General features: G+C 40.2%; 1 protein-coding gene across 1 annotated transcript in view; it reads right to left on the minus strand.

The window, feature by feature from the left end:
- Nucleotides 1–27,738, minus strand: part of fhip2a (FHF complex subunit HOOK interacting protein 2) — a 66,507-nt gene that overhangs the window by 30,445 nt on the left and 8,324 nt on the right. Inside the window, exons 2-7 of the mRNA XM_078413454.1 lie at nt 11,035–11,113; nt 8,778–8,947; nt 5,756–5,860; nt 4,777–4,899; nt 3,953–4,282; nt 3,241–3,437 (exon numbers count right to left, since the gene is read on the minus strand). Of these exons, the coding sequence (XP_078269580.1) occupies nt 3,241–3,437; nt 3,953–4,282; nt 4,777–4,899; nt 5,756–5,860; nt 8,778–8,947; nt 11,035–11,113 (1,004 nt within the window). The remainder of the gene's footprint in view (nt 1–3,240; nt 3,438–3,952; nt 4,283–4,776; nt 4,900–5,755; nt 5,861–8,777; nt 8,948–11,034; nt 11,114–27,738) is intronic.

The following is a 27,738-nucleotide window of genomic DNA, read 5'->3' on the forward strand; positions in this document are numbered from 1 at the left end:
GATGATACAACTGCTGATGGTAGTAGCATAATAAATTCTGAAGTGTATAGACACATCCTATCTGCTCAAGTTCAAACAGATGCCTCAAAACTCATTGGCTGGTGGTTCATTCCACAGCAAGACAATGATCCCAAACATACTGCTAAAGCAACAAAGGAGTTTTTCAAAGCTAAAAAATGGTCAATTCTTGAGTGGCCAAGTCAATCACCCGATCTGAACCCAATTGAGCATGCCTTTTATATGTTGAAGAGAAAACGGAAGAGGACTAGCCTCCAAAACAAGCATAAGCTAAAGATGGCTGCAATACAGGCCTGGCAGAGCATCACCAGAGAAGACACCCAGCAACTGGTGATGTCCATGAATCGCAGACTTCAAGCAGTCATTGCATGCAAAGGATATGCAACAAATACTAAACATGACTACTTTCATTTACATGACACTGCTGGGTTGCAAACATTATGGTGCCCTGAAATGGGGGGGATTATGTATAAACACTGCTGTAATTACTACATGGTGAAATCGAAATGTATAAAAATGGCCTTTATTAAAATCTGACAAGGTGCACTTTAACCACAGGTGATTTTTTCTATTACAAATCTCAAATTGTGGAGTACAGAGGCAAATACATAAATGATGGGTCTTTGTCCCAAACACTATGGAGGGCACTGTAATATGCATTACAAAACTATTCCCTACTACTCTCTTTGCAGAGATGCTCAAAAAAATTTAAGAGAACATGTGCTATTTCAGCAATTTAAAGTTTTAAAGCAGTTTTGTTTTTTTACCCAAAGCTTCCCCTGAAAATTACATTATTTCTCCAATTCAGGTTTGGAATAAAACTGGATCAGACAGGAAGAGAAAATTATTCTCAATTATAACCAATATTATTTAAAAGTGATGCAAGTATACATGTCAGTTTTCATTTGGTTTCATTCAAGGCATTGTTCATTTTGATGTTTTCTCTGCATTAATTTATAATGAAGTTGAAGGAAAAATTTATACTAAACAACCACACACCTTCCTAAGTTCAAGTTTGTAACATCAACACACACATTTAAAACAGTCCTATCATCTGGCCAGCAGCTGCAGTATTGGGTCAGATTGAAAATCTCCACTTGAATTACAAGGTTCTCCTGTTAAGGAGAACAATTGAATAGCTGTCTGCAACCATGCAAACAAAAAGGCAAACTGTAGGAGAAGGGGGCGGCAGCCATATGTTCCAAGTGTTAATGAACTTGAGTGAATTTGAAAGCACAAAAGACAACTGTTGGAGAAAATGTGCCGAGAGTATTTATTATGATAGATTTTTTATCACTCCCTTTCCTCTTTATACCAGCTATCTTTCTTTTCCACAATCACTCCTTGTGCAGGGTGTTAGACCCTAAACATCAAGAATTCCTTCCCTATCCCACAGATGATATTCAACCTGCTGAATTCCTCCAGCAACAAACTATCGGCTGGAGGAATTCAGTGAGTCCAATATCTGTGAGGGAAAAGCAACTGCCGACATGTTGGGTGCAAATCCTTCATCAGGATCCAGAGTCGAGAGGGAAGATAGCCGTTTAAAGAGTTAAGTTGGGTGATGACATGGGGACCAGTCGAGGATTGGTGGAGTAAGGAGGGATGAAGATCGATGAGCAGCATGGTATAGAAAGGGGAGAGATGAAGTTGGGAGACAGAGGTAGGTGAATGATACTTGGAGGCAGACAAAAAAAGGCAGATAGAGCAGAGTGTGGAGGCAGAGCCAGCTCAGTGTGTGGCATAAGTTACCAGTGTTGGAATCTGATGTTTTCATTTTTCCTGTTCTTGCTCTCCGACAGATTAGCTGCAATTAAGCCCTCAACATCTGCTCCTAGCGTTTCTTGGTCCTCACTCTATCAGACATCCCTTTAGTACTTCTCTCCCTTCGCTCCAACTTAAAATGTGCCTCTTTTCTTAATTCTTCGTGTTCTTGTGAAAAGCCATTAAATTGAAACCTTAATATTGTTTCTAACTTCATTAATTTAGCCAGGCATGTTGAGTATTTCAAGAATTTTGTTTTCATTTCAAATTTTATACCAATCACTGTTTTGCGCCACCCAAATACATCCTTGAATCTTGATCAACATTGTCTTTCAACTGATTGGCAGAAATTTTAGGCCAAAAGCCCACGATGATTAAACCATCTTACTGGGATCAGGGCAGCAGTGGCAGTGAAATCTTGGGCATTGTTTTGGCTGTGTCTGGAAAAATCCGATCCGGAGCAGATTTGCTAATTTGTGAAAGTGAAGTAATATACTATCAACACATCCGACAGAACATTTGTAGTTTTAATTCACAAGGAAATGTGAAAGTATTCACATAAAAAACCATGTCGAAATTCCAATTGTGACAAGTAATAAATGTCCTCATTTCTCAAATATTTACAAACATCAGGCATGATTTTGAATACTGTAGGTTGTCAGTACCATCTACATGGTAATCATATTGATACATGCTACTTAACATAACGACAACAGAACCACTGATAAACTGGAAGAACAGCTCACTTTCAGTCTCAAAATAGTCATCCAACTGTACAGCACCGAAACAGGCATTTCAGCCCACCTTGTCCATGTCCACGAAGTTAGCATTTGGACTAATCCCATGTAAAAATGCATGTGGCCCCACAGCCTTTTAAATCCTTCCCATTCAATCTTCTGTTCAAATGTCTTTTAAAAATCGCATTGTATCCACTTTAATAGCTTCCTTTGGCAGCTTATTCCAGATAAGGACTATCCCGAGTGAAAAAGTTGTCCGAGATTCCTCTTAAATATCCCCCCTCCCAACATAAGCTATTTCCCTCTAGTTCTAGAATCCTCTTCCCTGAAAAAAAAAAACTGCGAGTGTTCACTTTATCCAAGCCTCTTGTGCTCCTGTGCACCTCAATAAGGTCAGCCCTACACTCCAAAGTAAACATCTCAGCCTATCCAACCTCTCCCAATAACTCATGTCTGCAAGCGCTAGTAACCATCTGGTGAATTTCTTATTCATCCTTTCCAACTTAATGAAAACTATAATAACAACTGTTGCTTCCTTAAAACTGTAGCAAAGGGTTGAATATTTCAAGAAATATAGGCATGGTTTCCAATGAAAAATCAGAAAACAGCTTTTAAGGATGATTATCACTATAAACTCTGTCTGCAGTGCATTATTTTTACACAAACTACTGCAAGAGTACCACTTAGAAAAGGAACATAGGAGTTACTCTGTTCTACTTACCCCCAGTTGACAGACTCCAAAGATTCAATGTCCATGGGGTCTATCGACTGTGGCAATGCTCTATACAGTGTGCCCAATCTTTCTGTTAGCAGTTGGCAGAGAGACGTATTCTCAGTCAGGCACTTCGCAGCCGCTGGCTCTGGCAAACTAACCAGCAGCATTAAACCCTCAGAGGCTTTAACAACAATTCGACCATCCTGAAATGTAAATAGGAAAGAAACAGCTAGTTTTTGTGTGTTCTATTGGAATATAGCTCACGTTATAATGAATTCAACAGTTTTACTGAACTGACTATCAATTAATCGTTCTGCAGAAAACCTATTCTTGTATCAACCTGCTTTTAACACTGTAACATTGTTATTCAATTGCTGCGTATTCTTTTGCAACACAAATATAATGCCATCAAGTCGTTATCATCAGATTTTCTAGAAGAGTTTGTGGGTATTGACTGCTCTTAAAAGCAATGAACCAGAGTTCTTCATTTAGAAAATCTAAAGATTCAAGTGTTACCATTGCTACTGTTTGACTCAATTCATATTAAACATATTTAAAATCTATTTTTACCTATAATTAATTCTAAGACATACAAAATGGTACCTCTTATTAGATATTTTTCTCACTTTGAACAGCATGAAAATCTGATCCCGATCAAATCAGAATTTCACAATCATAAATGAAATTGGTCCATAAAGGTGTTACAAAGTTTACCTACCGGGCTATCACTCAGATTTAACAATGAGTTCACCAAGTTGTAATCATGGTTTTGACAATGATCGGTTGTAGCAATTTTCTGTGGAGAGAGGACCATCTCATTAAACGAGGAAGACAGATCAGTACTCTGCTGGGATGATCTACTACTGCTGTCCAAAGGGCTGGTTGCAGCTCCACAGGTAGCACTGCAAAGTCCTGTGCTGGCCTCATCTTCAGGAGATTTGGCATGTTCAGATTCTGATAAGGAGTTTGCATTCACGACTGCTTTGTGTGAAACATCTACCACTGTTTGCCGTGGGTTGGCAATCCCTGCGTTTTTTGTAGATTTGTTCTGGAAGAGGAAAACATTTAGTTTTATCATAGAGTAAATTTAAGGACAAAATCAGGAAACCTGGAAGAGTAAATAAAAGACACTAATTTGTTGATTTTAAAAGTTAATTTGGGCACATTGAGAACAAGATGACAGTATGTAGATTTATTATTGCAGCAGAGAAGTACACATTGCATGTATATCCATCGACCACAATGAAGGGATGAGATTTGGAAAGACTTGAAAAGGTGGTGCTTGTCTTCTGTAGCTACTATGCATATATATTACATAGTACTGACAGCACAGAAACAAGCTATTTACCTCGATATTCTCACATCAATGTTCAGACTCCAAGAACCTTATCTTACCACTCGCTTTTTATCAATCTGCATTTGTAATTTTTTTAAATTAGTAACATCAACAAAATCATTAATTTAGAGAATTTAACAATGACAAAAGGAGGCAACAGGTCACAGAACATTTGAAAATAGTTCAAGACAGCTGAATATACATACCTCTAGAAAGAAGTTGACCAAATAAGGGTCTTGCTTTAATTTTGCACAAACAATACAAAGAAATTGTATTTCCTCATTTTCTGTGGGGGCAGCAAGAACTTCACCACAAAGTCGAATCAATTTCTAAAAAACAAAATAACACAGAGCAAAAGTGTAATATTTAAAAATATTAAGTGTAATAAGATGAACAACAATTCATATCCATTGGGTATGGGGGGGGAGGTCCTAGTTTAATCTTCTTCTTAGGTTACCAATTTAATTTAGTGCACCAGTGCAAAATAGCAAAATTTACTAAACTGAAAAGTTTTCAGCAACATTGATTTGATATTATTCTATGTGTTGATGGACTCAGCGAAAGTTGGCTTCATTAACTCTCCGTTTTTCAATATTTAGTGTGGTAATTTATGCCAACGTCATTTCATCAGTGCCCAGGTCCACAGGCGCCACTTTCTTTGAGCAAATGTAATGCCAAGACCCGAGTCGTTAAGTAGATAGAGGTACCATGCCACAATGCTGTTTGTTTTCTGGTACTCATCCAAACATGGAAGATTCTTGAGGCAGTCTTCATTGCAGGACATATTGCAATAGACTTTGCACTCTGTCAGGATTCAACTTGTATAACCACAAGTATCGCGAGTCTCAATAGTAAACTAATCACAAAGTAAAGGAGGAAGCTCAGCAGTTTTCTCCAAAATCTGCCAAGTAATGACACCTCAGATCTTCACTAAATAGTCCAAACTTGGGATTCTTGTTATTTTTATAACTGTGCTACATTGGGCAAAGTAATTATCCATCATGCTGCAGGTGATTTTTCATTGGCAAAGTATTTTATCTTTAGAGTGTTCAGTTTTTATTTTATAATATTCTGCATTCAAATTAGACATACGAAATAACATGAATTTCTACAATTGCAGAAAATATTTGGTATGGCACAAAAACTTTCACCTGTCAATTTTACAAGACAATAAACATATCATACCTGGACGGGTTTGTGAACATTGACATGTGGTAGTAGTGGTTGCTTGATTCTTCCTAGTAATTTTGTATAGAAAATCAAAACCTGCTGTTTCATTCCAGGTGGGCACTACCAAACACAAAAAAAACCCCAATAAAAAGTTGTCAAACAGATCTGGTAAACAAAATTCAACTAATTGATTCAAGTTTCAATATATTAGTAAAATATACATATGGTTAACTGGAATGTTTTTGTTTTTTCAATATGTATAGCGGAATAATTTTGGTTTTACAATACTGCGTTAAGTTTCACGCTTCTATATCAGTTGCAATATTTTGATCCAGACTGTGGCAATTCTATTTTCCACAATGCGGACACTTGCTTTTCTACTGAAGCAAAGTGGGCTATGGAACCTCTCAACGTAAAACGTGCAACACACAACTGTCACACAGCTCCCTTTCGTGTTTACCTCCCGCTCCCAGATTTAGGGATGTTCTGACTGATGTTATGACTATAGAAATTGCACACACATAAATGTTAGAACTTAGAAAGGGTGAAAAGAGAAAAGTTGAATTTAGAAGATTAATCTGAAGTGCAAACAGTGTTGTGTTACTGAGTCAGACTTCAAATATACCGAGTAACAATTTATAATGAATAAAAATACTTTATAGGCTATTTTGGATTGCAACATTTTTGGTCATGTCACATTTGAATGTTAATTTCGCTTGAGCTTCATTATTGGTGCCTAAATTAAATAATTAATTTTGATTTATGATAGACATTTTAACTTAATTTGGACTAATTGGAATGGACAATGACACTCTTCTTTGCTTCAGTTATATAATTTTGATTTGATAATACGAGCACACCAACTATTCCAAACAGGTGAAATAGGATAGAATTCTGCAAAAAGCTAATGAAAACAGGTACAAACTTTACAGCATGCATTTCTTAATAAATATTCAAAATGCTATACAATTCAATACAATGAAGAATTTCAGCGGTTTGCTGCCTACCAATTCACTGGTAATCATCCGCCAACATTTCCGTCACCTACAACGGGACCCCACCACTGGCCATATCTTCCCATCCTCTCCCCTATCTGCGTTCCGCAGAGACCGTTCCCTCCGTAACTCCCTGGTCCACTCGTCCCTTCCTACCAAAACCACCCGATCCCCGGGCACGTTCCCCTGCAACCGCACGAGATGCAACACCTGTCCCTTTACCTCCCCCCTCAACTTCATCCGACCCAAACAGTCTTTCCAGGTGAGACAGAGGTTCACCTGCACCTCCTCCAACCTCATCTTTTGCATCCGCTGCTCCAGATGTCAACTTATTTACATCGGCGAAACCAAACGCAGGCTCGGCGATCGCTTCGCTCAACACCTGCGCTCGGTCCGCATTAACCAATCTGATCTCCCGGTGGCTGAGCACTTCAACTCCCCCTCCCATTCCCAGTCTGACCTTTCTGTCATGGGCCTCCTCCAGTGCCATAGTGAGTCCCACCAGAAATTGGAGGAACAGCACCTAATATTTCACCTGGGCAGCTTGCAGCCCAGTGGTATGAACATTGACTTCTCCAACTTTAGATAGTTCCTCTGTCCCTCTCTTTCCCTCCCCCTTCCCAGATCTCCCAGTCTTCCTGTCTCCACCTATATCCTTCCGTTGTCCCGCCCCCCTGACATCAGTCTGAAGAAGGGTCTCGACCCGAAACGTCGCCCATTCCTTCTCTCCTGAGATGCTGCCTGACCTGCTGAGTTACTCCAGCATTTTGTGAATAAATACCTTCCACTGGTAATGATCAATTGAGTTTCAATTGAAACTTTATTAATTTTATAATATTTTAATCCAAGCCAGCAGAAATTAATTTATTTAATTCCCAACATCAGCATATTATTGGGAAAGAATGCTTAATGCAACTTAAGGCATATATATATATATCCCAGTGGCTATTAAGGTCAGACAAGATTTATTTGAATACTGTTGAAAAATTAAAATCTGTATGTCTGGTTTTACATACAATGATGTACAGCAATAAATTAGGAAGACAACATCTGTTAGCCTTTGCGGCAGGAGATTTTGAATGCAAAGTTATGACATTGTGCTGTAATTATACATGGCCCTGTATAGCTGGATACATTCTCATTCCAGAGGAAGCATTTGTATAATCTGTAAATAATTTAGAGTTAACATCTGTTGATTCAGTCTTTCAGATCCATAACTTGCTCTTCAGTGCACCTTCGCTCATGATTTTTTATTGATAAGCAGTCACTGCTGTGTGGTAGCCAAAAAGTTGCAGCAATTTATGCACAACAATTTCCCACAAAAAAGCAGAGAGATTAATGACAAGATGCAGATTGAGGTTCAGCAGTAATCAATTTGTTCTCTGCAAACTGTGTCACGGAACCCACAACATTATGATGGTGGACTTGATTAATTACTAATGAAATACTTACAGGTGCTCCTTAACTTACGATGGGGTTACGTTCTGAGAAACCCATCGGAAACTGAAAATATCGTAAGTCGAAATGCATTTAATACACCTGATCACGTGGCTGGAAGCGAGCTGCGGCTCGCTACGGGTCGCTGCCGTTTGCACTATCGCAAAGTTAAAATATCGTAAGACAAAGCATCGTAAGCCGGGGAGCATCTGTATTCTTTTTTTTAAATTAAGAGGTGGTTTTCATTAAAACCTTAATATAGCTGTTTGATACTATAAGTTTTTGAGTGTGCTTGTCCATTAGGTTTTCGGTACTAAGGTGGAAACTAAGTGTAGAATTGTTTCAAGATCAACTTAATTTCAATTCATGAAGGGGAAAGACCAGATAACATATTTCTACGTCCTCAGCAAACCTAATAGAGATTTTTTTAAACCTGACCATACCAATCCTGTAATGGTTATTCAAAAGCTACATTTTTATTTACTACCACTATGTTTATGCTTGGCCATTGATTTATTACATCTGATACTTAAAAAATTTGAAGTCAATATTACTCTGTGAGATCGACTAAAATGAAAAATGCATCATCAGTACTTAAAACATACATCCGCTTTTCCTAAGGTGTATAATGTTTCCAGAATCTTGTGATGAAGTAAGTACTCCATACAAGGCCCCGTCTCCCCAGATTCCCTTTCGTGTTCCTCCTGAACCAAAATATCCAGCATCTGATCAAGATGTGATGGGATGTTTGTATCTGTTACAGGAGCTTTGTCATCTGTCAAGAAAACACATTTTAGAACTCACAATGTACAATCCATGTTACTATATTTCTAATTCACTAAGGAAATAGAAAAAATATTCAGAAAGGTAGCATTGTTTACCTTTTGTTCGGAGTATTTATCTTTGATATCAACCTAACTCAATTCTAACTGGAGTTAGAAAGTAATAACTGATTAAGTACAGTGACATTTTATTCACTGCAGATTCAGAAGCCCAACGATCCTCCCCTACTCCTGTGTCACATTGGACCAATGGTTCCAGATATCTTAGTTCTTTAACCACAGATAAATTTCAGCAAACAAAACTCAAAGGTTAGGCAATACCTGCTTGCACAAACCTTTACTCAATGAAGTTAGAAACACAACCGAAGATAGGGGTCAAACTAATTTTTAAAAGTGAATACCACAAACAGCAAGCTGTCAACTATTTGATGTTGTAAGGTCCAATACAATAAAGGCAGCAAAACATTTGAATACTCAGCTTATTTTCGTAAAAGCATGGAAATTCTAGCCATTGAAGCTTGGGGACATGAAAAAATCTACTAACTAGTTCTTACCAAAGAGAAACAACCCTACAAAAGAAAAATACAAATTTGACAGTGTCCATTGAGGGTGACAAAGGGAGTTGATGGGCTGGATCATATTGCAATTGGCAAGTCTAGAACTGCCATACACGCGTGAAATGGAGAAATCGCAAACTAAATGAATGATAGACAACAATGCAACTGACAGATCAGATCTGGTACAGGACCCTGGATCCACTGATGACTATAGGAATTGTATGACAAAGGAGAAAGCAAGTTCCCTTTCTTCAACTATGGCTAAATTTAATACTTGTAAGCATTTTAGATATTTTTAATGATTTTAACCGTTGCTTAATATTATAATTAATAGCAATTAAATATTTCTGAATGCCACAGACTTTCAAAATATATTGAATAGCCCTAATATTTTTCACAGCTGACAAAGCTCAGGATAATGCAATGTCTTTCATGAAAACCATCAGAAATGTTTTGGGTGGGGAATTTCTTTAAGACTCATCTGGAAGTCTTTTCACTGCTCAGACCACACTGCTTTACCCTGGGATGCTTTGGGCTGGCATCATGGACCTTCTGAATATGGACAAGATAAATAAGGGCCTGATGAGACATTGGGTGTTGATTTCAGGCAGTGGGCCAGATCAACAAGATTTAATGCAACATCTCATGTCAATGTACTAGTTCTGATTTTACCTTTAACGTTAACTTTTTTCTACCCACCACAATGCTGCCCCTCTGGGCTTCATGCCATAGCTATGATTAGAATTGGAGGGACAGCAGCAAGAATATTTTAGAATATTCAGGTCTCAGGTCCTTTGGAGTGCAGGGGCCACTCCTAAGGACCTTCTACAAAACGGTGGTTGCATCGGCCATTTTCTATGGAGTGGTCTGCTGGAGCAGCAGCATCTCAGCGGCGGAAGGGAAGCGACTCGACAAGCTGGTCAGGAAGGCCGGCTCCGTCCTGGGTTGCCCCCTCGACAGTGCAGGTGGTGGGAGAGAGGAGGATGATGGCAAAGCTAACATCGCTGCTGGACAACGACTCCCACCCCATGCAGGACACTGTCACTGCACTGAGTAGCTCCTTCAGTGACAGACTCCTTCACCCCAAGTGCGTGAAGGAGAGATATAGGAGGTCCTTCCTTCCCGCTGCTGTGAGACAGCACAACCAGCACTGCTCCCAGCAGACGAGTCAACAATAACAGCTAAGAACACACGGAAAACTAATTCAATTGATGTATCTTCTATTTATAATGAATGATCTCTTGCTATCCACCTTGCTGCTGTAACACTGTAAATTTCCCCGGTGTGGGACGAATAAAGCAATATATATTATTATTATTATTGAAAGTTTGAAACTTTCCTATTTACATCAGTTACCCTTAAGTGTGATACAAGCGGTCATCTAAGCCAATCCCATAAAAAAACACTGTGCTTCACAATCTTCAGTCATCAATTATTGACTCTTCTCAGGCATGCCATTAACAAATGCACAGACTCATCAATGCAAATTATTGAACCTAACCAAAAATAAAATAACTTCCTACCTGTTGTTTCAATGTAATAATGAGTAATGGCTTTCCAATGATACACAAAGTCTTCTTGCAGGGGAAGGGAAGGAGCCAGCTACAAAATTCAAAACAGAAATGACAACAATAGTTTAGACTTGTTTGAAGTTAAAGATTTGATGAATAATACCACCTGTATTTTTTTGGTGTATGCAATAGAACTGGGTGACAAGCTCATTTATCAACCACCTAATGGAATATTCGAATGGAGACATAGTTATTAAGGGGTAAAGAAATTCACCATATTTAGGACATTGACAATGACATCAAAGTATCATTAATCCAGATTATTGGTTACCATGTTAAAATAAAATTAGTTATTATCCAAGAACACTTGGTTTCCTCATATAGCTGTGAAACATGTATATTAAGTACAGTCACATGACAACAATAAACAAATATTAGGGATGCTGGAAGTCAGAAGTCAAACAAAATATTGTAAATAATCACATTTTGAGAGCATCTGTGGAAAGAAAACTGGCCTAACTTTCAGACTGAATAGTCCAGAAGCACATATTTTGTAACAAGAGATTTAAACTTTCACAACATTTGGATTTTGTACATATTTAAGTAGTCTTATCAGATTCTTATTTTACTAATGAGGAAATCATTGTTACAGAATCATGTCATTTCAAGTTGAAAGGTATAACTTTACATAGGAAGTGAGGAACAAATGGCAGTCCCTGTGAAGTGGGATCGACTGCAGGAAATGTTTCAAATGGGACATTAAATATTTCCTCAGCTTTACAGACTGAAGGCATCGGTGATGAATTTTCCATCAGAAACTTGATGCCATCATTTCAGTGTTAAGAATGGAATAAATACATGAATCAGGTTTTGCCAACGCTTTTAATGTCCTCGGAGAGAATGAGTGTGCAAGAACGACGATAAGATAACAAGAATAGATCCTATTTTATTTATGAAGCAGCGAGTGTTCGGGAGAGTAATCAAAGCAGCATTGAAAAAGTGAATGGATGGGTTGGACACAGGTTATGTCCAAAGTGAATGATGAGTAGAAAACTCTGGTCATTTACACAATTATTCAAAAGAATAAGTTGATAAAACTGTATAAAATAAAGCATAAGGCTTTGTTAATTGAGTTAACAAGTAATGAAGGGTCATCAACATGAAATGTTAATTTTGCTCCTCTTTTCACCCGCTACCAAAATGTTCCAACATTTCATCCAGATTTTTAATTTAGATTTCCACCATGTACAATTTAAAATAAATTTCAGTACTTTGAATCTTATTCAAGTAACCATTTTTCATGTTGAGCATAAATAGTTAGCCATTTAACCACAGTAAGCAGCACAATCATGATAGGTCATCCTTGTGTGATACTCAAATAAGAATACCTATCAGTAGAATTAACTAGTAGTGTAAGAAAATAACTGCAGATGCTGGTACAAATCGAAGGTATTTATTTCACAAAATGCTAGAGTAACTCAGCAGGTCAGGCAGCATCTCCAGCATTTTGTAGAATTAACTGAGTAACTGGCTTGTCATAGAAGCAAAGAGCCAGATGCAATGTTCCTTGCATCTAATGTCTTTAGCTGTTTCTTGAGCTGGTGGTAGATTTGATTGGACATACATCCAATCCACTTGGCATAGACTAAGTCACACACTCTGGAAGTTTGCCATGTTCAGGGATAAATATTTACTATTAATGATTTTACATATTGGAGTGGCTGCCAAGCAGTTTGACGATAGCATTGCCTCGGTGGAAAATTTACCACTCAAGAGCTTACAGAGAACTTTAAAGTCAGGAGATCAATGCATTTGGAAAAGCATGGACCTATTAAGGATAGTCAGTATGGCTTTGTGTGCGTTTGGTCTTTGCTCAAATTTGATTGAGTTTTTTTAGGAAGCATCGAAGATGTTTAATGGGCATAGGGCAGTGCATGCTGTCAACATGGACTTTGGTACAGCATTCAACAAGGTCACACATGTGAGGCTGGTCCTGAACATAGTCACAAAATCCACTGTGAGTTGATAAATTGGATCCAAAATTGGCTTGGTCGTAGAAAACAGAGTGAGTTTTTTTCTGACTGGCAGGCAGAAGTACAGAAGCTTGAAAGCACACACCACCAGAATCAGGAACAGCTTCTTTCCCTCTTGTTATTAGGCTCCTGAACAGTACCACCGTAAGCTAGGGCACTGTAAGATATTATGGCTTCAGCATGTGGATAGAAACAAGCACAGGTTTTCAGTACACACTGTTGCCAGTGTGGGTCTTCTTTATTTCACAAAGGTACATTGTGCATACTCACCTATATTCACAAGACTGATAAGATAAAGAATATATCACATGACACAAATCATACTATTCTAGAACTCAGTAAAAGTACAGTTACCAGTTACCATCTATGCACTACACTGCTCTCCCCTTAGAGAGTAAAATAACTTGTAAATTAGACAAACAAGAATAATTTTATAAATTTAATCTGATGACTGGTTACGCACTCTTTCTGATCTCCTGAGTGGTTTAGGGGGAGTGTCAGGTTGTGGTTCTAAAGGAGAGTCAAGTTCAGGGTCATTTACTTTAGTCTCTACTTTCTTTGGAGATTGATTTTACATCTGAACTTGGAATAATACCAAAGTCTGAGATCTACTTCGTCTATGCTTTGCTCTTGTACCGGTTCATCCCTTGTTGGGATCATATGGTTTATGTGCATACTTCTAACACAACCTCAAATTTCCACCAAATACCTCCTGGTAACACACACTTCAACTACTGTTCCCACCTCCCATTTCTTTGCTTTGTAAGGGGGACTGAGAAAACAAATCTGATCAAGGGTATTGAACCTACGTTCTTTTTGACTTCCACAATTACGTTTAGATTTTAGATTTTTAGATACAGTGCGGAAACAGGCCCTTCGGTCCACCGGGTCCGCGCCGCCCAGCGATCCCCGCACATTAACACTATCCTACACACCCTAGGGACAATTTTTACATTTGCCCAGCCAATTAACCTACACTCTTTGGAGTGTGGGAGGAAACCGAAGATCTCGGAGAAAACCCATGCAGGTCACGTGGAGAACGCACAAACTCCGTACAGACGGCACCCGTAGTCAGGATCGAACCCAAGTCTCCGGCGCTGCATTCGCTGTAAGGCAGCAACTCTACCGCTGCGCCACCGTGCATCAATCTGATCAGATTGTTAGCGTTCAACTTTAGGAGAGAGGTTAGGTAGAACCAAACTCAGTTTCGTTCTGAGCCTTCTTTTCATGAGAAGTTCAGCTGGTGTATACCTTGCAGTAGATTGTGGCGTGGTATGATATTTCAGTAAGAAACTAGCTTGCCATTGTGACATACTGAATTTTGAATTCCCTTCAAGAACTTGTTTCTTGAGAGCTCCTTTGACTATCCTGACTGACCTGTCGGCTGCGTCGTTAGATGCCGGATGGTAAGATATGCATGTATGCATATGATATGATATGATATGATATGCAGGTATGCATGATACCATTAAGCTTCATGAAAGTTTGGAACAGTGCAGCACAAAATTGGGTGCTGTTGTCAGAGACAAGCTCTTCAGGTAATCTATGACACACAAAGGTAGACCACAATGCGTCTGTTGTTCTTTCTGTTGTTGTGTTTGTCCCCATATGTACCACCTCAATCTACTTTGAGTGGCTATCTACCAAAACAAGAAAATTATTATTCCAGTGTTCATAAAAATCCACATGAATCCTCTGAAAAGGTCTAGTAGGCCAAGACCATGTTTGCAAAGGGGCTTATGCAGGCCAACCTACAATTCTGACAGGTGCTACATTTGCAGTAGTTGAAGTGTGTGCTACCAGGAGGTACTTGGAGGACGTGTTAGAAGTGTGTACCTAAACCAGATGATCCCATTTTCAAACCAAGATACACTACTTCGGTGTGTAGGAATGTACATTTGTTTCTTTTCAACTTTATATTATGATCATCAACACTCCACTGAGTGCCTCCAGATTCTCCTCCTCAATAACAGTCGCAATCAGCAAGTCATCTTGATTGCTTAAACAATGTGATATTCCTTGCAGAATCTGGTCCATCGTAGCTTGGGAGATCTTTGGTGCTGTCATCACACCATGGGATAGTTTTGTGTAGGAATACAGCCCAATGTGTGTGTTTATCATGAGGTACTGCTGTCTCTTACGATCATCATTTAGCTGAGCATAAGCATGCGACAGATCTAGCTTAGAGAATACCTTGGAACCAGCAAGTTCAGCGTATAAATCTTGAACGGTTGGTAGTGGATACTGTTCATCATCTACTGCCTGGTTGATGGTCACTTTGTAGTCTCCACACAATCTCACTGTATTGTCCGCTTTCAGAACCGCTACTATTGGAGTAGCCCAATCACTGCAATCTGTCTTAACCAGTACACAGTTTTGTTTCAATTTTTTGATTTCAGCTTCCACTTTACTTTTCAGCGAATATGGCACGGTCACGGTTCCACATCAGGTCGAATCCTGATGTGTGCTTGCTCACCCTTTATGCCATCGTAGCTGTCATTGAACATAGCATGATGTTTCTGCAACAACTGATCCAGTTGTATTTGCACTTCGACTTGGAATACAGTTTTCCAGTCCAGCTCCAGTAAGCGGAGCCAATTTCTGCCCATCAACGTTGGCCTATTGACATAACTCGCAACAACTATTGGCAACTTCAAAGTCTTGCCTTTGTGTTGTACATCACAAACTATCTCTCCACATATCCCCGATACTTCTCCAGAGTACGTTTTCAGCTGAACATTTGTTTCTGTGATAGGCATATTACTAAACTTGGATTCATAGGTGTCTTTGCTGAAAATTGTGCAATCAGCAGCGGTATCAATACACATAGTAATGTATTGATTGTTCACTTGGACCTTGTATATATAGATGCCGTACAGTCCAAGTTCATTACTGTCCGAGAAATCTTCAAGGTTGTGAATCTTACGCATTTGGTTTTCTCGAGCCTTTTGTTTTGCTTTGTCCTGTGATGGTGGTCTACATGCTGATGCAATATGGCCTTTCTTTTGACAGTTGTAGCACTGTCCTTGAACATTGTGTTGATCATTGCATCGATAGCACATATCTGCGCTTTTCCCAGAACTTTGCTGTGAAGTACTTTGACATGCCATCTCCATGGCCAAAGCAGTTTTGCATGCTAAATCAAAGGCAAGGGCTGGTGTGTTCAGTAATTTTGATTGGATTCGCTCATCCGGCATCCCACATACAAATCTATCACGCAAAGCTCGATTCATAAACGTTGCAAAATTACAGTGTGGAGACAACTTCTTCAATGAGATAATGTACTCACCCACAGTCTCACCAGACTTCTAGTTTCTAGTGTGAAATTTATAACTATCTGCAATCTCTATGGGCTTAGGGTTGAAGTGAGCATCAAGTTTTGAAAGAACAGTCTCAAATGAAACATTCCTTGCTTTCTCTGGGGCTAGGATGTTGGTGAGAGTTTCATAAACTTCAGGACCAATTTCAGTTAATAGAATGGCTTTCTTTCGTTCCTGGATGGCCTTGTTTTGTGCTCTTACCTGCACTTGATCATCATCCTCTGTTTCTTCAGCTTCAATAATGTAATTTGCAATAAAAAACATTTCCATCCGCTCACAATATGAGGTGAAGGTTTCACAGTTCTTGTCGAAAGTCCCCAGTTGGCCTATGTATCCCAAGGACGTCATCTTGCCACGTAGACAGAACACAAAGATAGCCTGACAAACTCTAGATGGTTTGTACAGCTGCTGTTTTAAACTACAGTCCCATGCATAGAAGGATCTGCGGCCTATCGTATCCAGTTCACAAACAACTCCGACACAGCTTCGTATTTGCTGTTTATAATGTTCAACAATACTGCATATCGCAAAACAGTCCTGCACTGTATTTAAAGGTTAAGTTCACAAACTCTATCCGATCTTCGTCGCCATTGTAAGATATTATGGCTTCAGCATGTAGATAGAAACAAGCACAGGTTTTCAGTACACGCTGTTGCCAGCGTGGGTCTTCTTTATTTCGCAAAAGTACACTCCGCATACTCACACATATTCATAAGACTGATAAGATATAGAATATATCACATGACACAAATCATACCATTCTAGTACTCAGTACTTAAAGTTACAGTTACCATCATATACACTACAGGCACTGTCCGATTCATCTCATCCTTATTGCAGACATTGGACTTTGTCTATGGAATTTGTGTGCTACATTGCTGAGAAATAAAATCCACAGTCGGCATCGTCCCCTTTGCTTTATACTGAGTTTGACTTGATTATATTTATGTATTGTATTATTTGATTTGTTTGGATAGCAGGCAAAACAAAGCTTTTCACTGTACCTCATAACAATAATAAACCAAAACCTGGACAGTGACAAGAACAAGCAGGGAACAGAGGAACATAGCATTGTGCAGGAAAATGGGATTAGCTTAAATTGGTATCACGGTGGGCCAAAGGCCTGTTCCTTTGGTGTCATGGTACAACCCACTAAGCTGCACATCGCCGAAACTGGAGCACTTGGCGCAAGTCCTCACAGTGATATAATGCTGGAGCGTGCTTTGTATTTCATTACAAACCAGTGCAAGTATCCCAACAAAGAAAAGCATTCTGTCCTGTTGATTTATATTAATTGTAATTTCAGACAGTGATTTTTACAGTGTCATGAACCTTGGTACAGAGAGTACGACAAAATTCCTTCAAGACTTTGTGTGAAGGAAAGAACTGCAGATACTGGAGTGCAAATGCTGGAGTAACTCAGCTGGTCAGGCAGCATCTCTGGAGAAAAGGAATATGTGAGGTTTCAGTTCGAGACGGAGTCTGAAGAAGGATCTCGACACAAAACGTCACCTATTCCTTTTCTCCAGAGATGCTCCTTGACCTGCTGAGTTACTCAAGCATTTTGTGTCCTTCAAGTCTTTGCTTGTTTTCACGTGTTCCGCACTTGGTAATCATCATTAACTTGCAAAACGATTTCCAAATTGAGCCCGAAGGCCTCAAACCATTACTAATCAAGGAAATGTTATATCTTGGCCAGATTTCATGTTAGCAAATAATTCACAACATTCAATTTTGCAAGCTCACATACATGCAAGTGGTCAATCTAAAAATGAATACTCCAAAAATAACCAGTCATTGCTAATGATGTAAATGCAATTTAAAACAACATTCAGTAATGAAAAACAGAGTATTTAATAAAGGCTACAATCCAGCTCATTGTGGCACTTGCACTTTAAAAAAAATCTGCACTTTCTCTGCAACGGTAAAACTATAAAGGTTTTTCACTGCATCTCCATGCATGTGACAATAATAAACCTATACCGATCTTTGGCCAAGCCCACAAGTAATATTTAATTATGAATGATGCCCAAGCAAAGCTTTATGCCATTAATACCCAATAATTGTAGTAACATTCCACCCACAACTACAGCACCCCAATTTATTTTAATGTTTAGCTGCTGCACTGTACATGTTACTTTCTGTTTGTATAGTCAGCATCGTGTAATCAGATTAGTTGGCAACCAGCAGAGAACAAATATTATTTCAAATGCTAGCAACTGGCAAAATGCCATGTCAGCTGCAGTTTCAAATCTAGATGCAATTTAGAATGCAACTACATTGCCAACTCATTTTCGTCATCATGGTTTGATTCTTGATTTTGATTCTCCAACTAACTCTAATTATACACTAGCGCGTTTGATGGAATCTGCGGACCCATCTCTAATCAGTCTTTTGAAATGGTACAAAACAGCACGTTAGAATAAGAATCCAAAAGCAAAATTTGCACATGCCAGAAGTAAAACACAAAAATGCTGGAAACACTCAGTAGGCCAGGCATCATCCACAGAGAGGAACAAACTTAACATTTCAGGTTCATAATATTAGAAACATTCATTGGGAATTCTGATGAAAGATCATTTACAAAATCTGTTCTAACTCTGCTCCTTTCTCCACAAATGCTGCCTGATGTGCTGACATTTACCAGCATTTCTTGTTTCAACCACACTACAACAAGAGATGGGTTGAAACTTGTAAAGAAATGACATGCAGCCAATTAACTTGTAAGGAATGTGCAGACAATTCAGGTTCAATCTTGTATTGGGAAACCAGACCAGTTTCCAATCTTGTATTGGGAAACCAGACCAGACCATAGACACAAAATGCTGGAGTAACTCAGCGGGTCAGTCAGCATCTCTGGAGAAAAGGAAAAGGTGACGTTTCGGGTCAAGACCCTTCTTCAGACTGAGAGTCTGGGGAGTGGGAAACTAGAGATATGAAAAGGTACAAAGAACAAGTGAATGCAAGGTGTGAAAGGAACAAATCAAAGCCAGCCAGATAATCAAGGAAAGGTGGAGCCCACAATAGTCCATTGTTGGCTTTGGAAAAGATGATAATGAGCGGATACAAACAGTGAAACTAAGCAGGACGACAGTGAAACTAGTAGGACGACGACTAGGGTGAGGGAGGGAAAGAGACAGAGGGAATGCAAGAGTTACTTGATGTTAGAGAAATCAATATTCATACCACTGGACTGTAAGCTACCCAAGCGAAACACGAGGTGCAGTTCCTCCAATTTGCATTTGGGATTCAAGACAGAAAGGTCAGTATGGGAATGGGAAGGGGAGTTAAAGTGCTTGACATCACAAGGACCATGGCGCAGATTTCCTGCAGATAAATCAGTAAACATGAACAAAGGCCCTTTTTTTTAAACTCAATACAACCTCCAAAATAACATGGTCATGTCCTGTAACAACGATGGGATTCATATACACTCATAAATACATTATTCTTAAGTACCTAAAAGGAAACCATATTAAACAACAAAACTCTACCTATTTGAATGAATTGAAGCCTAAAATGATAATTGGTTTTGAAATTCCAAGCAATAGTTGCTTAAACAATGACCACCCTATACTGGAACAGCACACAGTAAGGAACCATGGACCCATGTGGCCTAGAAACTGGTCACATTGGATCCTTAACGTTAAAATGTACAAAAACATGTTTGTTTAACAAATCTGAGAACTAGCCCGAGCTCAGTTTTCAAGTATACAAATCTGGAAATAATGGGGCCCAAGTGTGTAATCAAACCAAAGTCCTATGGTCATAAAGAATCTATCTGTACCGGAGTGTATAGCAGTTTATTTTAAAACAAATATATTAAGAATATGTAAAATTTAAGTTCTTACCCAGTAAACTTCCTTAATAATCCCACAGAATAACCCGGGTGAATGTTAGACAAACATCTGACCTGCCCTAATCACAGAAGCATTTGCAGAAAAAATGGAAATGACCGGGGAGACCGAAGTCAGGAAAAGCCATAGTAGTGGGTGACTCCATTGTCCGAGGTACGGACAGTAGATTCTGTGGTGGCAGGCGGGACTTGAGGATGGTCTGTTGCCTTCCTGCTGCCAGGGTTCAAGACATCACGGACCGGCTTCAGAACATCCTAGCGAGGGAAGGCGATCGACCGGAAGTAGTTGTGCACGTGGGCACGAACGACGTCGGGAGGAAGAGGAAGGAGATACTGCAATGTGAGTTTAGAGAGTTAGGAAGAAGACTGAGAAGTAGGACGTCGAGGGTGGTTATCTCTGGGCTGCTACCTGTACCTCGTGCTGGTGAGGGCAGGAACAGAGAGATCGGGGATATGAATGTATGGCTTAGGGGCTGGTGCAGGGAGCAGGGATTTAGATTTCTAGACCACTGGGATCTCTTCTGGGGTAGGGGTGACCTGTACAAAAGGGACGGGTTACATCTTAACAGCAGGGGAACCAACATTCTGGCAGGCAGGTTTGCTAGTGCTACACATGTGGGTTTAAACTAAGTAGTGGGGGGGAGGGGTTGACAAATTGGGAATATGAAGATGGAGTTAAAGGGGAAACGAATACAGGAGAAATTGCAAACGACTCTCGAATAAATGTGGAGGGAAGTTCTAGATGGGATAAGAGAGTAAGGTCAGGGCCAATTGTGACCGGTGTGAGAGAGGAGGTGAATACCGAAGTTAAAGTGTTGTATTTAAATGCGCGAAGTATAAAAAATAAAGTGGATGAGCTTGAGCCTTAGTTAGACATTGGCAAGTATGATGTTGTGGGAATTACAGAGACATGGCTACAAGAGGACCAGGGCTGGGAACTGAATATTCAGGGGTACACAACGTATAGAAAAGACAGACAGGTGGGCAGAGGGGGTGGGGTCGCTCTGTTGGTAAGGAATGATATTCACTCCCTTGCAAGGGGTGACATAGAATCAGGAGACGTAGAATCAGTATGGATAGAAATGAGGAATTGTAAGGGTAAAAAGACCCTAATGGGAGTTATCTACAGGCCCCCAAACAGTAGCCTCGACATAGGGTGCAAGTTGAATCAAAAGCTAAAATTGGCACGTCGCAAATGTAATGCTACGGTGGTTATGGAAGATTTCAACATGCAGGTAGATTGGGGAAATCAGGTTGGTAATGGACCCCAGGAAAGAGAGTTTGTGGAGTGCCTCCGAGATGGATTCTTAGAACAGCTTGTACTGGAGCCTACCAGGGAGAAGGCAATTTTGGATTTAGTGTTGTGTAATGAACCTGATCTGACAAGGGGACTCAAGGTAAAAGAGCCATTAGGAGGCAGTGATCATAATATGATAAGTTTTACTCTACAAATTGAGAGGGAGAAGGGAAAATCAGAAGTGTCAGTATTACAGTATAGCAAACGGGATTACAGAGGCATGAGGCAGGAGCTGGCCAGATTTGACTGGAAGGAGGACCTAGCAGGGAAGACGGTGGAACAGCAATGGCAGGTATTCCTGAGAATAATGCAGAAGTTGCAGGATCAATTTATCCCAAAGCGGAGGAAAGATTCTAAGGGGAGTGGCTGACCCATGGCTGACAAGGGAAGTCAAGGACAGCATAAAAATAAAAGAGAAGAAGTATAACATAGCAAAAAAGAGTGGGAAGCCAGAGGATTGGGACTCTTTTAAAGAGCAACAGAAGATAACTAAAAAGGCAATACGGGGAGAAAAGATGAGGTAGGAGGATATCTAGCCAATAATATAAAGGAGCAGAGTAAAAGCTTTTTTAGGTATATGAAGAGGCAAAAAATAGTCAAGGCAAATGTGGGTCCCTTGAAGACAGAAGCAGGGGAATTTATTATGGGGAACAAGGAAATGGCAGACGAGTTGAACCGGTATTTTGGATCTGACTTCACTAAGGAAGATACAAACAATCTCCCAGATGTTCTAGTGGCCAGAGATCCTAGGGTGACACGGAGGAACTGAAGGAAATCCACATTAGGCAGGAAATGGTGTTGGGTAGACTGATGGGACTGAATGCTGATAAATCCCCAGGGCCTGATGGTCTGCATCCCAGGGTATTTAAGGAGGTGGCTCTAGAAATTGTGGACGCATTGGTAATCATTTTCCAATGTTCTATAGATTCAGGATCAGTTCCTGTGGATTGGAGGGTAGCTAAAGTTATCCCACTTTTTAAGAAAGGCGGGAGAGAGAAAACAGGAAATTATAGACCAGTTAGTCTGACATCAGTGGTGGGGAAGATGCTATAGTCAATTATAAAATACAAAATTGCGGAGCATTTGGATAGCAGTAACAGGATCGTTCCGAGTCAGCATGGATTTACGAAGGGGAAATCATGCTTGACTAATCTACTGGAATTTTTTGAGGATGTAATTAGGAAAATTGACAGGGGAAAATTGACAGGTGGATGTGGTGCACCTCGACTTTCAGAAAGCCTTCGACAAGGTCCCACATAAGAAATTAGTGGGCAAAATTAGAGCACATGGTATTGGGGGTAGGGTACTGACATGGATAGAAAATTGGTTGGCAGACAGAAAGCAAAGAGTGGGGATAAATGGGTCCCTTTCAGAATGGCAGGCAGTGACTAGTGGGGTACCGCAAGGCTCGGTGCTGGGACCGCAGCTATTTACAATATACATTAATGACTTGGATGAAGGGATTAAAAGTACCATTAGCAAATTTGCAGATGATACAAAGCTGGGTGGTAGTGTGAACTGTGAGGAAGATGCTATGAGGTTGCAGGGTGACTTAGACGGGTTGTGTGAGTGGGCGGATGCATGGCAGATGCAGTTTAATGTGGATAAGTGTGAGGTTATCCACTTTGGTGGTAAGAATAGGAAGGCAGATTATTATCTGAATGGTGTCATTAGGAAAAGGGGACGTACAATGAGATCTGGGTGTCCTAGTGCATCAGGAAGCATGAAAGGAAGCAGGCAGCTACAGCAGGCAGTGAAGAAAGCCAATGGAATGTTGGCCTTCATAACAAGAGGAGTTGAGTATAGGAGCAAAGAGGTCCTTCTGCAGTTGTACAGGGCCCTAGTGAGTCCGCACCTGGAGTACTGTGTGCAGTTTTGGTCTCCAAATTTGAGGATTGATATTCTTGCTATTGAGGACGTGCAGCGTAGATTTACTAGGTTAATTCTCGGAATGGCAGGACTGTCATATGTTGAAAGACTGGAGCGGCTATGCTTGTATACACTGGAATTTAGAAGGATGAGAGGGGATCTTATCGAAACATATAAGATTATTAAGGGGACACGTTAGAGGCAGGAAACATGTTCCCAATGTTGGGGGAGTCCAGAACCAGGGGCCACCGTTTAAGAATAAGGGGTAGGCCATTTAGAACGGAGATGAGGAAAAACTTTTTCAGTCAGAGAGTTGTAAATCTGTGGAATTCTCTGCCTCAGAAGGCAGTGGAGGCCAATTCTCTGAATGCATTCAAGAAAGAGCTAGATAGAGCAGAGTCAGGGGGTATGGGGAGAAGGCAGGAACGGGGTACTGATTGAGAATGATCAGCCATGATCACATTGAATGGTGGTGCTGGCTCAAAGGGCCGAATGGCCTACTCCTGCACCTATTGTCTATTGACCAGATTGTAGAAACAAGGATCTGCAGATGCTGGCTTACAAAAAAAGGACACAAAGTGCTGGAGCAACTCAGTGGGTCTGGATTAGCATCTCTAGAGAACTTGGATAGGTGATGTTTTCGTGTCGGGACCCTAAATGCCACCTTTCCATATTTGCCAGAGACCCACTGAGTCACTCTAGCACTATGTGTCTTTTTTTGGGAAATAAGCAGCTGTGGTCAGGGAAGCAAACTGGGAAACGGAAATGTTTCAGGTGATTTCAGAGGTTTTGCAGCACTGCAGGCATTTTTCTAACACTATCCATCTCAGATGCAATCCTCATTTGCAGATAGTTCTGCTATTTCATGATAGCCATATAACTAAGAAACCCTGTGTTATAGAAAATCACACAATAAAACAATTGTGTTAATGGGGAAAAAACTATTTGGACACTCAATAAGAAGATTATTTCCTACTTTTTTTTTCAAAATAAAGGTCCTTTCAATAGCAATACGCTTACTTCCAATACTGCAAGCTGAAATACTTAAGGCTATGTTACATTTTTTTTTTTACAGAATATCTTTGCACAAATATAAATCCAGACGATTGCTTATCAATTACAACGGCCACTTACTGTGAAACTAGCAGCGAAGAGATAATGGTGTCTGATTACTGCAGGAAGGCCGGAGATTTTTCTTCCCTCCAAGACTGCTTTTTTCTGCTTGTTAATTTTTGAAGAAACTTTAATCAGTTCTCTGGTTCCTGATCAAAAATGTGTGCAAACAATTTGGCTTTGAAACAACATTTCTAGGCAAGGACCCTGACTTAAAACACTGTCTGTTTCTCACCCTATAAATGCTGCTCAACCTACTGATTGTCTTCACTGTTCCCCATTCATGCTTCAGATTTCTCACATCTAAGGTTTGTGCTCCAATATAAAAGTGTCAGTGATTGAGAAAATGCACAGGTCATTCTGACCCCAAAGCCCACCTGGTCAACATCATGCAGATTTGAATTTCTAATACATTAAAACTCTGATAATCCATTCTTGGGCTATTTGAAAATCCAGATATCTCAGGATTTGGATTATGATTTCCCAAGTCCCTTTCACACACCCAGACCCCAGTTCTTTTCAAACCCAGGGGCATGGTTACCCATATTCTTTCACACAACAGTACCCAGATATCAGTATCCCCTCATCAGGGCCTCGGTTCCCGAACTCCATTTAAAATAAACCATGACTCTGGTTCCTGCAATCAATTAAACCTATCAGGAGGTAGACACAAAATGCTGGAGTAACTCAGCGGGACAGGCAGCATCTCTAGAGAGAAGGAGTGGGTGACGTTTTGGGTCGAGACCCTTCATCAGACCTTCTTACTTCTTTCTTCCTTATTTCCTAAACCTATCAGGATTCCAGTTCCCGAGCTCCTTTGAAATTCATCTGGATCAATTTCCTGCACTCCCTTTAAATTCCCCACGGCCTTGGTTCTCACACTCCTTTAAACTCACCACTGCCTCAGTTCCCATGCTCATTTTACAACCACCACTTGAAACATGCCAGGATATTGTTTCTCAGATTCTCTTTAAACCTATTCATTTTCATTGGAAAATATTATTCTATGGAACAACTAAAAAAGGTGAAGAAAAAGTGAATTTTGGGGGGATTAAACAACTTTAGTTTAGTATCACGTGTACCGAGGTACAGTGAAAAGCTTTTTGCTGCGTGCTGACCAGTCAGTGGAAAGATAATGCATGATTACAATCGATCCATCCACAGAGTACAGATACTTGATAAAGGGAATAACATTTAGTGCAAGATAAAGTTCAGTAAAGTCCAATTAAAGATAGTCCGAGGGTCTTTAATGACGTAAATGGTAGCTTAGGACCACTCTCTAGCTGTTAGTAGGATGGTTCAGTTGCCAAATATACAAAGTATTTGTCTAACTCAGCACAATTAACTGATTTAGGTCATCTCTTGTCCTTGCAATACAAAGTCTAAATATATTAAATGAAAATAAAAATAAGTGCAAGTGTTTAAAATTGGAAATGAAAAAAGGAAATGTCGGAAACATTCAGTAGTTTGTGCAGCAAGAGAGAATAGAGAAATTCAACTTTTTTTCCCCTTTTGTATATCTTTGCCTGGCTTCAGAATCGGCAGTTATTTTTAAATTAATTTTAGTTCTACTATCTCCACTAACCTTATTCCTTCTATTGACTATTATCTTAGCAGCATTGGATCTATAAGTAATACACCAGCACTGTTAAGTGCTGAGGATACTTTCCAGAAACAAGAGTGCAAAAGGAATCACTGCTAAAAGGGAACATGATAGAATTACATATAAACATGTGTCACTGACTGTTCTACTGAGCCATAGATACCCTGCCCTCCCCGCATCAAGCTGGTTGAAGCTTCAGCCACCCACTAACAATCCTGCAGCAATTAAATGGCTATTTTTTTTGTTTATTATTGTCACGTGCACTGCGATAGTGAAAATCTTCCGCTGGCAAGTTATCCAGTCAAAAAAAGACTATACATGAATACAATCAAGCAGTCTACAGGGCAAAGATAAAAGAAATAAAGATTAAAATTAGTGGAAAGATGGGGAAGGCTGATAGCAGATCCTCTTGCTGGACCACCAGCACGCAAAGATTTGCCATGCTTTGACGCCATTGAGTCATAGTGTGGAAACAAGCCCTTTGGCCCAACTTGCCCACTCCGACCAACATGTCTCATCTACACGAGTGCCACGTCTGCGTTTGGCCCATATCCCTTTAAACCTAACCAATCGATGTACCTGTCTAATTCTTATTCACTGCAATAGTCCCTGCCTCAATACCTCTTCTGGCACTCGTTCCATACACCCATCATCCTTTGCGTGAAAAAGTTACCCCTCAGATTCCAATAAAAATCTTCCCCCCTTCCCTCCGGTCCTCGATTCCCCCACTCTGGGCAAGAGATTCTGTGCGTCAACCCAATCTATTCTGCTCATGATTTAAAGCACATCTTGTGTAATCTCATCATGACAGGGCTTGGTATGGAGCAAGCCACCGTCAATATACAATGGCTACCTGCAAGAGCTGGTATTGGCAAACTGGGGTGAGATGACAGTAACTGGGCGGCTGCTCAGTGTAGTGATGTGGGTCCCAGAGATGCACTCTGTCCAGCACAGCAAATACAAGTCATTGCAAGGACCTTGTAGTGACTGCTCTATGCGTTTTCATTTTTTAGTTTAAAGATAGGACTGCCTTACAGCGCCAGAGACCAGGGTTCAATCCTGACTACTTGTGGTCGTCTGTACGGAATTTGTACGTTCTCCCCGTGACCTGCACTCCAAAAACGTACAGGTTTGTAGATTAATTGGCTCGGTGTAAATGTAAAATTGTCCCAAGTGTGTGTATATGTGTGTAGGGTAGTGTTAATGTGCGGGGATCGCTGGTCGGTACAGACTCGGTGCGTCGAAGGGCCTGCTACCAGACCACCTAGATTAAACCCATGCGGTCAAAGGGAAAACATGCAAACTCCACACAGACAGTGCCCAGGGGTCTCTGGCGCTGTGAGGCAGCAGCTCTACCAGCTGCGCCATTGTGCTGCCTCCTTCAGCGACAGATCACTTGGATTCTCCAATCTCTCTCCCCACTAAGGATTCATTGGTGTTGTTCAAGAGTAGAGGACACATGTGGAAATATTAACCAAATCATCGTCACCTGGGTGAAGCACTGAGCTGGGACAACTTGGCAGAGTCTGGCCTGACCTAAACATTATTTTGCCAGAACATTAATCTGATCAGAACCTGACACATTGGTTGGTTCGTGAGAGCTGCTCCAGTACACCATGCGCGGG

This window comes from Rhinoraja longicauda, chromosome 16, assembly GCF_053455715.1.
Source record: "Rhinoraja longicauda isolate Sanriku21f chromosome 16, sRhiLon1.1, whole genome shotgun sequence".
In the NCBI taxonomy this organism is placed as follows: Eukaryota; Metazoa; Chordata; class Chondrichthyes; order Rajiformes; family Arhynchobatidae; genus Rhinoraja; species Rhinoraja longicauda.